Raw genomic sequence first — 17,331 nt, 5'->3', positions numbered from 1 at the left:
AACTGAGACAAAGACTAGAAGATGACAGAGATAGACTTTGTGTATCGCTCCAGAGGGGAATGTGTAAATATTCTTTGAGAATGGGTCCAGATTGGTGCATATTTTTACACCCTTTCTTAAAAACAGAAACGTAGAGATTGGAGGTGTTCGATTTGCGTACGTGGTGTAAATTTGTTCACGCTCCCATTTCTCGAGCACAAATAGAGTTGCGTGGAGTGCCGCACTACACCAGGGTGTAAAGTAAGCTATAGTTGGGCCTGCAATGTGAAACCTTTCACATGCAGAGGAAAACACTTTCTTTTGGGTCTTTATTGGAAGATGTTCGTATGTAGCACAAGTGGCCAACCTTCATCGGGCTTGAATGCATGAAAAGGCTTGATGTGTTCCGGAAATGGCAGTGTAGGCTAAGTCCTTCCCAAGCTGTACTGGCGCTGTCGACCTTTTATTATACCCTCTTTATTAACTCTTTATTTTGTATTGTTTCATCACAGAAACATAAAGAGAGAGATCGGCATAAACCTAAGCACAAAAAGCCTTTGGAAATCTCACCCTCCCTGGTACCAGCACTGATGGTGACCTCCGAGAAGGTGAGTCCTCATTAAACTTTGTTAGATCCTTTAGTGATTAATTTAATATCATTAATGCTTGTTTTGGCTTCATGTCATTTAAAAAGCAAGTTTGAGTCATTAATGATACAGGAAATATAATTTTATCGCTCAAATTGTAGTCCTGCAAAGACAGGGAGGGAGGGAAGATGTCAGTCACACTTGAAAATTCTTTGGAAGTTCTCCAAGATTTCTCAACAGCCTCTTATGAATGTTACACTGTAGTAAATTATAAACAAAGTGCACTCAAAGCCTTTTAATCCCATGTTTGCATTTTCCACAGAGCTACAACAGCAGCAGTGGAGGAAGTGTCTCCTCTCAGAAGCGGCTGGATGACAGCGGAGGCCGCTTCACCAATGCTAACTTCCAGGAAGTTCCGTCTCACTCCAGTTCCAAGGATGGTGGCTCATCGGATGGCAAGAGCTCTGAGGGCAAGAGCAAGAAGCCCACTAGTCACAGCATCAGCTCAAGCTCTGTGTCAAGGGGCCGCAAGTCCACAATGGGCAAACCCCACGGCCCTGTGGTTACCACGGCGACTTCTTCCACGGCCCCCTCCTCATCCAGTCTGTTTCAGCAAAGTAGGGCTCTTAAATACGGCAACTTCACTTTGCACTAGATCGTCGACGAACTGAATTGATAAACGTCCTCTCTATACTATTCATGTTTCTAAGTTGAAAAAAAACGGCAAGATTCGAGTCTCATGTCGACTTCCTGTGTGTGACATTAGAGTGAGTGTATTGTGACAGGGCTGGATGGAAGCCAGAATCAGTAAGCATGGTGTGTGTGTGTGTGTGATAAGGCTGTAGTCTGGCTGGCTGCCGCTGGCGCTGTAATGTGGAGCAGCAAGTCTTTCTGAGCTGGATGTGCTGTGGGTGGTGTCTCCTGTGCATGTGTGTGAGAGTGTTTGCTTGTGGTTGTGTGAGGGAGGCTTGAGAGTCAGAGCAGGAGCATGTTCCCTACCCTTATGCTATCAAGCTGTGGTGGAGGGATTGAAGCAGAGGTCACGTCTGGAAAATTCAGACTAATCATTAATGTGTCAAAGTGCAATGGGGGTCTCTATACTGGAGTTACAAGAAAACTTTGAGGATCCCCCCCAAAGAAGAAACAAAGCAGTGTTTTCTTAGCGGAGTGAAAAGAGATCAAAAGATGTTGTACATTAACTATGGGATCTAATCTGCAGACTGGAAGTATGTCATTTCACCAGAACTGTTTTGACAAATCTGACCCAGTCGTGAGAAGCAAATGAGAAATGTTTTATTAAATTGAATGTTTTTTTTGTTTGACCATAAGAGCTGTGATAATATTTAATATTATGTATATGTGAGTAGGGCTGAAATGATTAGTCAACGTTATCGACAACATTAACAAAAATTTTCGTTGTGGAATAGTCGCTTGATCTAATTTCATGTGACATGAGATCACTTTATACTAATGATGAGAGCAGCACTGCAGCTCGCACCTGACTTGAAAGAGAGAGAATTACACAGCTCACAGTCCAGATGCACTCTAAAATTTCCAAACAGCATTTTTGCGATCTTCATCACCTGAAGCTAAGTAAATACAGAAGCACACTCGTTGTGGAATAAATGGTGCTGTCGCTCCGCTGAAGCAAAACTTGCGTGTCAAGCGTCTTTAAAGTTAACTCCCGATATTACATCTTAAATGCAGATATATTGAATGCGTCATAGCTTATTAAAGTTCAAATAATATGGAATCAGATCATGTAAATAGCAGAATAATTAGTTAAGAGCTAATGATTAATTGTTGCAATAATTGCGAAATAGTCCAATAATCATTCTAATAATCACTAGATTAATCGTTTATCAAAATACTCGTTAGTTGCAGCCCTATATGCGAGTTGTCTTATTGTTGTTAATGTAACAAAGGATAAAAAGTAATCATCTTTGAAGTTGGACCTTTTCCACATTATATCTTTCCAATTAGTGTTTTGGCTTGTTTTTAGGGAGACATGGCAGTAAATGGATAGCAGTACCCTAATATTGGCTCTTGAGCCATTTGGACCTTCATGTCATTCCAAACTCGTATGAATTAACATTAGAAAATATTATGCAGCTTTTTTGAGTGTGGAAACAACCACATTTTAAGTAATTATTTACTGATATCTCTCAAGTAGCATTTTAATTTTAAACGTAGTGCGTCTGTGCAAGGTTCAAGACATAAACGCATAATAAAATTGGAAAGCAAATCCTCCGCCACTTTACCATGGCTATAAAAACATGCACGTAGGAGCTGTTACTCTGATGAAAGGACGAGTCCTTGCTTGAGGGGAGGGCCTGCTTGAACACCTAGATCTGGGTCACCCTTCTTGCCTGCCTACATACCAGATTTTTTGGCTGCCTGCAAATTAGACTAGAATTGTGAGATGGAAGAGATGCATTTCATTACCTTATATCAGGTCAAGTAAAATAAATAACTTGACCCCCAAGTTCAGAGTTCTTCATTGGCCTTTTTCATTTTCCAGGGTTTCATTCTTACCTATTCCAAAATTAAGAAGATTTTTGGTTTACATTTTGGCTAAATTATACATTTGTACACTAGAAGAGGTACCCAACCACTAAGGATATACTTAAAATTGGTGTATATACAATATGGCAAAAGTTTCTGGCTCTTTAGGTTCAATAAAAATGATACATAGCTGTTGAATCTTAGCTATTGTCCAGTTTTGTGCTCCAGCTGTGAAAGTGTGCCTTGAAAACCGTCTTTAGGTTTTATGACCACTTACCACCTCCCTATTGTGCTATCTGTCTCTCTTAACATTATTGTGATACTACTGGGCACACTTCATCTTTATCTCTCTCTCTCTTGTTTCAGGTCTTTTATTAGGTAGCAACAGCAGTAAATCTGCCACTAGTGGATCTGTAGTCCAGCCCACCTCTGATTTCCTCAGCTTCCCTGAGTCCAGTCTGAGGGCTAGTGACTCATACACACCTCCTTCCTTTGGCCGCTGCCACATGAAGGGTGGCGCAGAGGGTGGAGCCTCTGAGGGTATGGTGGCTCTCAACACATTCAGCATGATGTCGCTCCCGCAAAGCTCCAGCTCCAGTAAGCATTACGAAAACTGTCACTCGTCCGGAAAACCTTGCAGCCTGGCCTCGGCCAGCTACAAACGCCCCCAGCCCTCCTCATCCTCTTCCTCCGCAACATCATCCTCCTCTACTGGTGAAGATGGAGTGAAGAAAAAAAAGCGAGGAAACTGGAGGAATCGGTATGGACCGTGCTTCAGCTCCCAGGACAGTAAGACCACAGAGGCGGGAGACAACGGATCCGCACTGCCCTCCTCCACCTCCCCCTCACCATCCTCCATGAGCACTATAGCCTGCCGTGGGAGTGCCGTCAGCAGTACTGGATGTGTGGGAGCTGTTAGCACCAGTCTGGGGATTCAAAGTTCCCCATCTCTCCTCAGGAATGGAAGCTTACAGAATATGACTGTCAGCTCCCCACCAGGTGAGCAGAGAGAGATATGCTCTACAATCAACTATAGACCTTAGTCAGAGTGGAAGCCATATTTAATTGGTCAGGAATGAGAAAGGCTGTGAGGGAAATAGTGTACTGTCTTTAAGTCTACATGTCATGAAATTTATAGATGTATTGTGAACAATTTATCAGTGCACCTTATTCTATAGGAAACAAATTTTCATCGAAATATATCAACTTGCTGTCTCTGAAATGACTTCTCTTTTTGACAAATGTCACCAAGTTGTCTTATTTTTCAGCCCGTCCCCTCCAACCTTCAACCACTTCTCATAAATTTACCACTTTTCATAATCTAATCAATTTCCAGTGGATAAAACCAAGTCCCAACCTACTTTCTGCAATTTATTAGTTGACTGTAAAAAGACAAAAAAACAAATGCATTATCCATAATTTTTTTATTTTCATAATTCTTAAAGCATCTCTAATGTTTTCCCTACTTTCTGTGGCTAAAATAGGCATATATAAATTGTATGGCACGTAAACATGTACTTTTGCTTGTGTCGGAGATTTATACCATAAAAATGTGTCTAACCATAGTTAATTCAGCTGGAATTTTGGCCCATTCCTCCAGACAGAACTGGTGTAACTGAGTCAGGTTTGTAAGCCTCCTTGCTCGCACACACACTTTTTCAGTTATGCCCACAAATTTTGTCAGATTGAGGTCAGGGTTTTGTGATGGCCACTCCAATACCTTGACTTTGTTGTCCTTAAGCCATTTTGCCACAACTTTGGAGGTATGCTTTAGGTCATTTGGAAGACCCATTTGTGACAAGCTTTCTTAATGGCTGATGTCTGGAGATGTTGCTTCAATATATACACATAATTTTCCTTTCGCATAATGCCATTTATTTTGTGAAGAGCACCAGTCCCTCCTACAGCAAAGCACTCCCACAACATGATGCTGCCACCCCATGCTTCACGGTTGGGATGGTGTTCTTTGGCTTGCAAGCCTCACCCTTTTTCCTCCAAACATAACAATGGTCATTATGGCCAAAAACTTCCTTTTTTGTTTCATCAGACCAGAGGGCATTTCTTCAAAAGTAAGATCTTTGTGCCCATGTGCACTTGCAAACTGTAGTCTGGCTTTTTTATGGCAGTTTCAGAGTATTTGTTTCTTCCTTGCTGAGCAGCCTTTCAGGTTATGTCGATATAGGACTCGTTTACTGTGGATCTAGATACTTCTCTACCTGTTTCCTCCAGTATCTTCACAAGGTCCTTTGCTGTTGCTCTGGGATTCATTTGCACTTTTATCACCAAAGTACGTTCATTTCTAAGAAACCGAATACGTCTCCGTCCTGAGCGTTATGATGGCTGCATGATCAATTGGTGTTTATACTTGCATACTATTGTTTGTACAGATGAACATTGGTACCTTCGGGCATTTGGAAATTGCTCCCAAGGATGAACCAGACTTGTGGAGGTCCACAATTGTTTTTTTGTTTTTTTTTTCTGAGGTCTTGGCTGATTTCTTTAGATTTTCCCATGATGTCAAGCAAAGAGGCATTGAGTTTGAAGATAGGACTTAAAATACATCCACAGGTACACATATCAGAAGCTAATTAACGAATTATCTAAAGGCTTGACATCATTTTATGGAATTTTCCAAGCTGCTTAAAGGCACAGTTAACTTATGTGCATGTAAAGTGCTTGTAAAGTACTGACCCACTGGAATTGTGATATAGTCAATTAAAAGTGAAACAATCTGTCTGTAAACAATTGTTGGGAAAAATTATTTGTGTCATGCACAAAGTAGATGTCATAAACAACTTATTTTGTCCAAAACTATAGTTACTAATATAGTTATTAGTAAATATAGTTTGCTAATATTAAATCTGTGGAGTGGTTAAAAAGTGAGTTTTAATGACTTAAACCTAAGTTTATGTAAACTTCTGACTTCAGCTGTATATATACACACACATACTCACTTTATAAGGAATGCTATGCACTTACTAGGAACACCATGGTCTTAACAAAGTGCCCGACATGGACTTCTGCTCTTGTAGCCCATCCACTTCAAGGTTTGCCATGTTGTGCATTCTGAGATGCTATTCTGCTCTTGTACAGAGGGGTTATCGAAGTTACCATAGCCTTTCTGTCTGCTGGAACTAGTCTGGCTATTCTCTATTAAACTTTATTATCAACCAGGCTTTTCTGTCGGCAGAACTGCTGTTCACTGAATGTGGCACTATTCTGAGTAAACTCATTTTTGTGAAAAATCCGAGGATATCAGCAGTCACAGAAATACTCAAACCAGCCCGTCTGGCACCAACAATCATGCCACGGTCGAAATCACTGAGATAAAATTTTTTCCCCAATTCTGTTGATTGTTGTGAACATTAACAACAATAGCTCCTCACCCATATCTGCACGATTTTTTGCATTGCACTGATGCCACACTATTTGCTGACTATAGAATCACTTGAAAAAGTAGGTGTACATGTGTTCCTTTTATAAAGTGTTCAGTGATTGTATCGATGTATGACTGGATATTTGATAGATATATATATATATATATATATATATATATATATATATATATATATATATATATATATATATATATATATATATATATATATATATATATATAGGGTTAAATAAACAAATTTAATCGAATTATTTACATGGTGTCACGATTAATTAATAACGATTAATTGCATATATAAATATTTGCTGAGAAAGCCCCCACATAACAATAATTCAATTTATAATGATGAAATAATTATACATAGTTATCTTCAAATATTAATATTCTTTTTATATATATATATATATATATATATATATATATATATATATATATATATATATATATATATATATATATATATATATATAATAAAAATTCAGATAATTAAAATTCATTACATTCTTGTAGCAGAAGAGTTAATCATTGATAAGACAATACAAAAAGCAGCTTTAGAATACAATGTATTGTTTACTACCATATTATTGATCATAACTCAATCATTGGATTTCAGTTCACTGCAATCCATTTCACAAGTGAATTTGTCAATCAGTTTTATTATGAGGGCTTGTTTAAGGACCCGTCAATGTACACCTGTATCAGACATTATTTTTTTTAGAAACAAGCCAAAGGTATACATAGTACACAGTACTACAGATATATTTTACAATAATGGCAAGACATTATATTCATTACAGAGTGCAATGGTTTTCAATGTTTTGGAGTTGTTGGAGGTACAAAGATTATTTAAATAATATTTCAAGTCTTTACAAAAAAGTGCAAATAGGGGCTTTATAGACATAAATTTACAGTTATGTATAAAAAAAAACTTGGCAAGAAAAATAAACAGATTAATCAGAAAATATTAACTTAAGTTATCAAAACTGTGAAAACCAAATAAAACTATATAGACGTAATACAAATAAAATAGAGGTACGTACAAACAACATTTTCTCCAAAATACTACAGCGTGGACACATTCCCAAAAAAGGTGAGGGGCAGATTAATCTACAGCATTACAGAAGGAGCAAAGTGGATCTATTTCAGGGAGCATGTTTCTTAAATAAATATTGACTGGGTAAAAACAGTGTAACGGTTTAAAGGACACCTCCTTAACCTTGTTGGAAATTAAATATTTGTGAGGTAAAGACCATACGACCTGCGTCAGACACACTTGTCGCGTCTCGGGTGTGTTGCATCATAAAAGTAAAATGTTTAGGTCACTGCGTCAAGTTAAATAAAGTTTAATATTCAATCTTTAAACACATCTTGAGATCCCTTAGTTCGCATTTGCGCTCCAAGTGTTTTGAACGCAAGAATGTAACACGTTTATGTTGTGTGTCCGCTGAAGAGTTGTTAATGTTTTGTTCACTGTAATAAAATGTGTGTTGCTCACACAGCTGAAATTTCCCTTACTGCCCCCTGGAGTAAACAGGTGGTACTACAAGCTTGCATTTCTCAGGAAAGCATTGCGTTTTAATTTTTTTAACATGTTATTTTTTTGTCAAATTAATCGCACGCTATTAATGCGTTAAATGAAGTATGTCACATGTAAATGCTTTTAATATTGGTCTTTTCTAATTTCCCAGCCCATGCTTACTGGAAATTTGTACTGAAGAACTTCTCCCTCAGCCTCATTATTGTTTGTATCAAATTAAATATGGTTTTCACCTTGACTAAGGTCTATAAAATTTACTCTGTATTTCTTACCATTTCACTCTTTAATGCACAGGTACGTTCCCAATCTCTCCTTGCTCTTTCTACAGTATATCTCTCTTTTTCCTAATTCACACACACACAAATTTTTTTATCATTGACTCTCGCACACAAATACAAAACAGAAATGTCTAGTATGTTTTGGTAGGTCTGAGATTTTATTTTTCCTCAAACAATCAGTAGAAACACTCAAGATTAGCCAAATGTCCCAATTCCTAAATCAGAGAGAAACAAAAATGACTGATGGAGGGTTTTTTTCAATATCCCATTTCTATTTATTATTTTTTAAAAAAAAAAGGATAAATTCTCAAAGAGAGGACTAGGAACCAGCTTGATGTTGTTTTGGTCCTTAATGAAGCTTATTAGGCTGAAAGTGTATGGAGGTGCTCTCTAAAGTGCTTCCTCATTCCTACCTGATTGAGAGCTCAGAGTGGCCTGCTGAATTTCCATAGAGATGCACATTAACCTTTTCCACGTTAGTTGGAGGAGGGAAGAAGGCCATAGCAGGCAGTTAGTTAAAATTGTATTTGTTTCTTCCTGTCGCTCTAGATTCGGAGTGAGCTAACTTCACTAGCACTTTTACGATGGTGTGTTGAAATGCCCTGACCTCTACTGGCCTTCCCGGTCACTGAGCTGGAGCCAGGGCAACTAAACCTCATTGCTGATAATGTCTCTTGCACGCACGCGCACACACACACACTCACTTGTAGGTCACTTTGTTCTTTCTCACTCATTTGCAGGCACTCTCTTACCTTATAAAACTCTCCATTGACATCAGTACTCCACATACGCAGGCTAGCTTTAAGGGCCTGATCCGTGGCACTGCCCTGTTGCTTGGCAACCTTTCGACTGTTTTGGGGATTCCTTTTTGATTAGAACTAAGAAACAACAGTGTGGTTTTTTTTTTTTTTTTTTTTTTTTTTTCCCCTGTCACTCCCTAGTATGTTTTTTTTCACACTATCTCTCTGTTCCCTATCTCAAGGCCATCTGGCCTTTTTGTGCTTGTTTGGGGCTTGGTGTCCCACCACTCCTTGCCCTCACCTGGTCCTGGCCTTTGGCTGGACTGTAAATATTTAGCCACAGCTAATGCGGGGCTAGAACTGAGTGCTCCGCCTCATCTATCTGTCTCACCCTCCCTGAATGGCACCCTCCCTGGTTTATCAGGGGGAGCAATGGGGGCTATTATTAAATGCAAACATCTATCTCAGCCCCAGCCTGGTTTAGAACTTTATGGGGTGCCATTTGTAGAGGATGGGGAAAGATTCTGGTTGGTAAAACAGTGTTTGTCTGAAATGAGAAGAGGGAAAAATCTGGGCAAGACAGACAAGCACAGTGTACATTATACAGTTACAATATACACTTGCACAATCCCAAGGCTGGATTTATTACACAGTGATGAAACTATGCAGCCCTCCTGTCCATTAATTTAAACACTTGTAAGCAATGCATGCATTTACTGCATTAACTACATCCATGCGCTGTAACTTATCCTTGCTTTCAGTCAGCACGCATTTGAAACATCAAGCTGACTCTGCCAAAGCATGTTTGCATGTGATAGAACAGTTAGCGTATCTTAAAGCTAGCAGCCCAACTCAAAACACTTCAAGACATTGATCACTGCTCACGATACCACATTTAAATTAAAAACATCTGCCACGTCAAAGGCCTAAATCTGTTCTACAGGCCTGCAACAATATATGAATCAGTCACTCCTTTCTTTTCGTCTAGAGCAGTCTGTAGGGAAAGTGCAGAGGATACTTATCAGGTCCTGAGCCTTGTCATTAACCTCCTTCTGAACTCGCATTGACTTGAAATGCTGGCTAATCTAATTTGAAATTTCCCCTCTCTCCCCTGAGTTGATAAGGGGGGTTTCAGGAGGAGAGATGTTAAATCCTGATCGATTGGCCCGTTCGATTGCCACCAGATAACAGGATCTTTGTCCTTGCTTGCTTTGGCTGCTGATGTATTGTAGCCTGTAATCAAAAGCTCTGTTGGTTGACCTTTTCTGAAATGTTAATTATTAACTAGATTACCAGATTAACATGATTATTTAAAGATTAATTTAATCATTAATGTGTTGAGTAAGCAATTGTTATTCATGAATCTCTCAAAGGTAAGATGTCGAATTAAAATAGAAAACCATGACACAGACCTTGGATATACTGAGGTCTAAAGATTTAATAATCTGGCTTGCTTTCTCTGTTGGATGTGTCCTAATGTGGAGTTTGGAGCTCGGTACTGTATACGGTTAACGTGGTACCTCTCCGCCTAACAATGTTTCCTTGTTTCACCACTGAATGTGGACTGCTGCAAGCCATTCATTCCTTTGTGTGCCAAGGGGGCCTCTTTCATTCTTGCAAGGGTCAGACTTGGCCATCAGTTGGGTTTATTTGAGATGGTGGCTGGGGATGGATAGAGAAGAGGGAAAAAAATCAATATAGCAACAGCAGCAAACAGCAAGCATGTCATGAACCGGCATATAAATATGAATGGGATGTACTCCTCCAGAGCAGCCCAGCCCCGCCTTAAAGCCCTCATTTTTACTGAAGATATAGTGAGTCGTCAGATTCTGAGAACTGTTTTCTGGGTCACCGGGAGGCTGGTCCAGAGTGCATGTTGTGAGGGCTCAGAAATGCTTTGTGCTCCTTTTCGATGTCTGCTGTGATGAAGGCCTGGTCAGACAGCCCATTCAAAGTCTAAAAAGTTCATCTTGGGGGCAGAGAGAAAGACAGAGACAAGTGGGATAGATGGATAACCAGTGAAGGTATATTGGAGGACCGAGGTTGCCCTTTACAACTATTAATACTTTGATTTTACCACTAGATTACAGGTTATACTCTGCATCGATTTGTTTCAGAATCCCTGGTTGCTGTGCCAGATCTACTACGCAAACAAGACAATGAGTGTGCTAATATTATTTATGACATACTCTTAACTCCCTGGAAATCAGAAGATATCCTTGGGTTTGTGAGAGGATTTTTTCATTGACAATTTTCTGTATAACGTAAATTATTTAATATAACTCCTTTATTTTTCCTCTCCTGTCCATCCAGTCTCGTACCCCAGCAGTAGTGATGTAGCCTGCCCGTTGCCCAGTTCGGTTCTTGGAGGGTCTCTGTCCGGATCCAACTCTGAGTTCCCCACTCATCAGGCAGTGGTCACTTCCATGCCCAACCTCACCTCACTGCCCCCAACGGCCCCTTTCACCAGCACCTCATCCACGCATGTGAGTATTTGAACCTGGTTTATTACACAATCATTCTCTGTATGTTTACATATTTTTTGCTTTATTTTAGTTCTAAAATGTAGGTGGAATATAAGAAAGAATGGTATAGAGGAGTGTAAAAATGTGACTTGGCGTCACCAGACTAAATGAAAGGTTTTAAGGTGATTTTGTTTTGTTTAAAACTTAACTGTTTTCATTAAGAGTTTGGTTCTGTTGTTTGTCAGGTTGTAATTAGTCCTACACTGTTGATTTGGAAATGGGAAACTGTGAATCTTTTTTTTTTAGTTAAACTAATACCGATTTAGGAAAATACCTCCACAAATGGACATTATTCATAAAAGACAATATAAGCCATAAACAAAAAGAGGGTGTCTGCGAAGCGAAGAAACAATGCTGCCAATCACACTCACACATATCCTTGATGCACAAACTTAACCAATTCAATTGAATTTTACTCATTGTCTTTGTACTGTGTGGTAATTTGATTGTTTTATGAAGATGAATGCTGTTCAAGCACATTTATGGCAGAAATAAAAGGCACAGATGTAAGCGTTGGGTTCAGCTATTTATGTATTAAAGAATTCTCATCATGATATGAATAAAAAAAAATTCTGCAGAATAAGTTAATTTGGTTAACAAAAGTTTAGGTTTGTGCTATGCAATATTTATGTAATAGAAGCTGTATATTAACCTGTTGATACGCAATCGCTCGCGTTTACATTTAATATATAATTTACCATCTATAAATGTAATTAATGTTAACACATTATACATCTTTTCAAAGGTCTAAGGGTTCAACATTGATATCCGATCTCTGTTTCATGATAACAATGCTCCAGAAACAGCAATTTAGTTATTTGTGCCAGGAGTACAAATGAAAACATGCAATATCAAAACGGGACTTCATACCTTTGTTATGAAATCATGATCGCCAGATGAATCCAGTTCGCCACACTTGGGTCAGTTGTCTATGTCAAGCGTTCATTGAAAAACATCCAATAGCACTTTTTGTCCATAAAAGTGATGCATCTGAGAAATATTGATATATTCTCCATTGTTGACATGCGAGATCACATGTCAACAATGGAGAATATTGATATATTCTCCATTGTTGACATGTGATCTCGCCTGAAAGAATTAAGTTTCGTCATCGTTCTTCAACAAACTATGCAATCTGAGCAGCATTCATGTTGTAAAACCGTATATGATCTTATATATTAGAGTCCTGTAAAAAAAGTCTTTTTTTAAATGCGGCATAGTTTCATTCATAATAGCCAGGTAGTGCGGTCAGATTTTGTGTGTCTTGAAAGGCGGAGCCTTAATTTTACTCTGTACACTGGCAGCAATTTTCAGAGAATTAAAGCTTGGAGGAACCTAATTTTTTGTTAGATCATCTTCAAATTTGAAACGTAACTTCTTTAGACTTGTGGCTTTGAGAACATTGTATTTTAGAGATGCACCGATCGACCGGCCAGGTACCGGAATTAGACGATTTTCCGCATGCCCGGACCGGTAACCGGCCGGTCAGCCTCACGTCTTACCGATTCCAAGCCGGTCCGTTTTGTTGACAGCGGCGCAGGCAATAACGTCACAGCCGCATGTAAACATGTCATTGGCGTTCACTGTGTGAGTGAAGATTACATAAAGTTCGCCAAAGTAAACCGTGGGGGAACCACCACAATAACTTTCGGAACAACAAACATAATTAGACATTTATAACACCATCACCCAGCTGAAAATGCCCATTTAAAAAAAGAAGCTAAAAAGTGAAAGCGGCTGAAGCTAGCAAGAGCTCAGAGCCAGCCACAAGTCAGCAGCCTTGGAATGAGCAGCGAAAAGACCAAAGCAATTACGAGGAAAATGATGGAATTCATGGCCCTGGATGACCAGCTGTTCTCCATAGTTAAGGACAGAGGGATCAGAAATCTGATACATTTCCTCGATACGGAGTAGGAGGTACTTTCCATCGTCGCGTTGCCCGAGTTGTTTAATCTCGTGTCATGTAACACACGCAGCCTGTTTGTTATCTGTCAACATTTGGGTACACAAATCCGGGAGAGGGGAAGGAGGGTGCTGGATGGCAGAGGCAGGCTAAATACATACAAATTGTGCCGTTGTGATTTAACGTAATTTTTCCCACCGTGTCCGATATTAAAATCCGTGTGACACACATTGCAAAAGGCGTGGGCATTGTCGGTATGGCTTCGGGATATGAAATTAAATTCTTCCATCCAGCTGTTGTTAAATGTACATGTATATTTATTTTCTTTCACCTGAGCACCAGCGGAGTCTTCTCCTCCCCCTTTACCAGTGATGCTTGATTTAACATCCCGCGTCTACTGCCTGCGCAGATATCAACAGCGCAAATGGGTGTTGGTTGCCAGATTGTGGTCATAAATAATTTGTAATGTGTATGATGTGTCGATTGTGTGAGTAGGATGCGTTTCATTCAAGATCTGGCAACTGGACCACCTTGGAATAATATATTGATTTGATTATTCATATAACGTGGTTTGGGCCATACAAATTACGGGAGTTTTTTGGGAGAAATAACAAAACGGGAGACTCCCGGGAAAAACGGGAGTGTTGACAGGTATGCAAGCCGTTCCCGAAGCAGTGCTCAGTTTTACAACTGATATTTGTACATCTAACGTAAGTTCAGCGTATTGGACACTTCAGTTTTTCAGATCTTTGGAATTGTTTTGTTAGACGTATAATAAAGAGAAAAGGGTCCATTTATAAAAATTGTGGGAAATGACATCTGTTATATAATGCAACTCATTTGGAGTTAATTGTTATTTCTACCTCTTTCTAGTCACAGAGCACCTTATTTTTTGTTTAAGTGAGAGAAGATCCTGTAACTTTAGTGCAGTTTGGGGGAAATTGTAATGTTTAATAATATATTTTATTATGAAAATTTAGCATTGAAGAAAGGTAGATTTTGTTTGTATATATGGTCAATAATAGTTCTTAGAAAGAAAATCGGTATCGGCAGGTCACACTTGCAAAAAATCGGAAATCGAAATTGGCCAAGAAAATTGCAATCGGTGCATCTCTGTTGTATTTATAGGTTGTATTGGCACTTTTATTATTGTTTTTTTAGATTATAAAAACATGTTCAGCACAAAATATTTCATTACTATAAACTTCAGCTTCTCTAACTTTAAAAAAATAACAACATATATTAATTCTGGAAATAAAAAGCCCAAAGTGTCTTCTTTCAAAAGATACTGCAACTGTGTCCATACTCCAAAGGGTCCAGTAAATTCAAACATTTAAGTTCAGGTATGTCGTTTCATGATTTGTGCTCAAAAAGGGGGTGCGTATCAACAGGTTAACAGTATGAGGAAAGCTGGCTTAGGTGTTCTATGCTACATAACATGTCAGTGTAAGAACTAGAGTTTGTGTCATTTCAGACCTCATGTTTCAGTAAATGAAGACAGTGTTTTGAGTCATTTAGGGTATTTATTGCTAGGCTGCTCATGTATATACCGTAATTTCCAGACTATAAGCCGCAACTTTTTTCCCCACGCTTTGAACATCGCGGCTTAAACAATAACGCGGCTAATATATGGATTTTTCCCGCTTTCAAATTTTATAAAAAAAAAATAAAAATCAACATTCTGTGACGTGCTCAGTTTTTTGGCGGCGTGAAGCTTTCATTAGACCAATGAAATTGCAGAATGGGTTAAGGTCAAAACAACTTTTTTGTTCACTGTTTAGATTAAATCGAGCGCGCTCAAACTTCCCATCATTCTGATTACGGTAGTCATTTTGTCACCCTCATCATGGCAAAGACATGGAGAAACGCATATGATGCAGCTTTCAAGTTGAAGGCGATTGATCTGGCTGTTGGAAAAGGAAATAGAGCTGCTGCACGGGAGCTTGGTCTTAATGAGTCGATGATAAGACGTTGGAAACAGCAGCGTGAGGAATTATATGCGCCAACACTAGACTGCCGTGTGTCTCTCTCTCGAGGCTCTGTGGCTGCTGCCTTTTTATGCCACTCTCCCCATGCTTACTGAAATTAGACACAGGTGTTAGACATAATTTAGCTCAGGTGTAAGCGCCCGTACCGCTTTTCTCTCCCGGACGGGTGCTTGACCACGCCCCCACTGCCACACCGTGTTTCGTTAAAGCCTGTATAAAGTTAATTTGTTTCAATGTACTGGTAGGCACCTGCGGCTTATAGACATGTGCGGCTTATTTATGTTCAAAATAATTTATTTTTTTTAAATCAGTGGGTGCGGCTTATATTCAGGTGCGCTCAATAGTCCGGAAATTACGGTAGTCTTAGAGGATGAACGTCCTTGTATATGTGACTGTTTGCATTAGGTAGTCAAAGCCATACAGCACTTGAATGTGAGGTCAGATAAACAGAATGACGTTCATGAGAAAATGGCTATAGTTGGCTCTATAGAGAGAATGAAGAATTAATTGATTTCTAGTATATTGTTGGAGATTAACAGTAAAAAAATAAAACAACTGGTCCCATCCCATCAAAATTTAAGAAATATATCATCAACTTCCTAAAATAATGTCCGAACTCTTTTTTTCAGGTTTTTCCGAAAACACAAAAAACTGAACCAAATATCATGAGGAGATGATTTAGGAAAAAAATTACTTGGGACAATATTTTAGGAAGGTGACGATATGTATTTTCTTTTAACGGAGTATTTATGTTTTTCATTAAAAGGGTTTTCTTTACAAAAAAAAATACTAGGTTTTAATTTGCACTAATAGCTGGAAATTGTACAGCTATAATCTAACTCCAAGAAACCTAATTCATAAATGCACTGATTCTGATTGGTTTATTTTCAACCCAGTCTTACTTATGCTCACAGGAATATAATAATAATAATATGTCATCTTATTCACAATTTCATCAAAATCTTATCTGTGTTATCCAGCTACATAATTTTAGCTTAATAACAAGGTTAAATTGGCACAATTCGCACTAATGTTCAATATGTTACAGAAAAATAAAATGTTTAAATTTTGCATTAAAATCATAAAAAACATTTATACAATTTATAATTCAAAAAATGTATTGTAATATAGTGATAACAGCACTGAGTCAATAGGGCAAGTGAACTTTGTCAGCTGGCCTGAAATGCTTTCATTCTTATTGATTTTAGTTTTTGACTTCATGAATCCATGACATTAGGATTACTTTCACCCAAGGTTTGACTACATATATTTAGATCACAATAAGAAAGAAGAGACACTCTTTTGGCACCCCAGCAATGTTCCAATGGGCCCTTTGAAAGCGATGTAGAGGCTGAGCACTGTCTCTGCTGCTCTCCTGGGCATCTTGTCTTGACTTGTGCTGCTGTAGCAACCAGTCATTTCCAGGCATTAGGAGATGATGTAGACCCACTGATAGCCTTAATTCTGCAGAGCTCGCTGCAGTCCGGGTCCTAACACTTTCTTGCAAATATCCCCCATTAGTCCTAAGCTTTATTTCCAGGTGGGTTTCCTGTTAAGTATACAGGTGATGTTTTTGAAGCTATTTCTAGTGTAATGAATATAATTCCAGGGTTTGTGTGGGTTCTTAAAGTCTTACATTTTCTAAAAATTAAGTTTTCAAAAATGTAAGGTCATAAAAAGCCTTAAATATCTGTACTGCTATAACAAAAGTCTTCATTTTCATTTAAAGAGGGGGACAGAAAGGCAGGAATCGTGATATGACCTAATGTGATTATTAAACTTCAAAATGTTGCGATCCAATTGAATCAATACATAGTCTGCATGTTCTGCATGCTTCAAAGTGTGAACACGGCACTGTTGCACATTCACGTGAGCGACACATGATACAGTTT

The 17,331-nt window shown here is 38.7% G+C and overlaps 1 protein-coding gene across 6 annotated transcripts in view; it reads left to right on the top strand.

Moving 5' to 3' along the window:
• Positions 1 to 17,331, top strand: part of LOC127634266 (protein AF-10-like) — a 71,654-nt gene that overhangs the window by 32,617 nt on the left and 21,706 nt on the right. For all 6 annotated transcript variants that reach the window (XR_007969338.1, XR_007969337.1, XM_052113733.1 and 3 more), the window contains 4 exons: positions 492 to 587; positions 889 to 1,183; positions 3,438 to 4,070; positions 11,337 to 11,509. Coding sequence is in view for 4 of the 6 variants with exons in the window: in XM_052113733.1 (XP_051969693.1) it covers positions 492 to 587; positions 889 to 1,183; positions 3,438 to 4,070; positions 11,337 to 11,509 (1,197 nt within the window). In the remaining 2 variants the exon portion in view is untranslated. The remainder of the gene's footprint in view (positions 1 to 491; positions 588 to 888; positions 1,184 to 3,437; positions 4,071 to 11,336; positions 11,510 to 17,331) is intronic.

The sequence above is a fragment of the Xyrauchen texanus genome, chromosome 41, assembly GCF_025860055.1.
Source record: "Xyrauchen texanus isolate HMW12.3.18 chromosome 41, RBS_HiC_50CHRs, whole genome shotgun sequence".
Lineage (NCBI taxonomy): Eukaryota > Metazoa > Chordata > Actinopteri > Cypriniformes > Catostomidae > Xyrauchen > Xyrauchen texanus.
The sequence above is the reverse complement of the archived record's forward strand: the minus strand, read 5'-3'. Positions and strand labels throughout refer to the sequence as shown.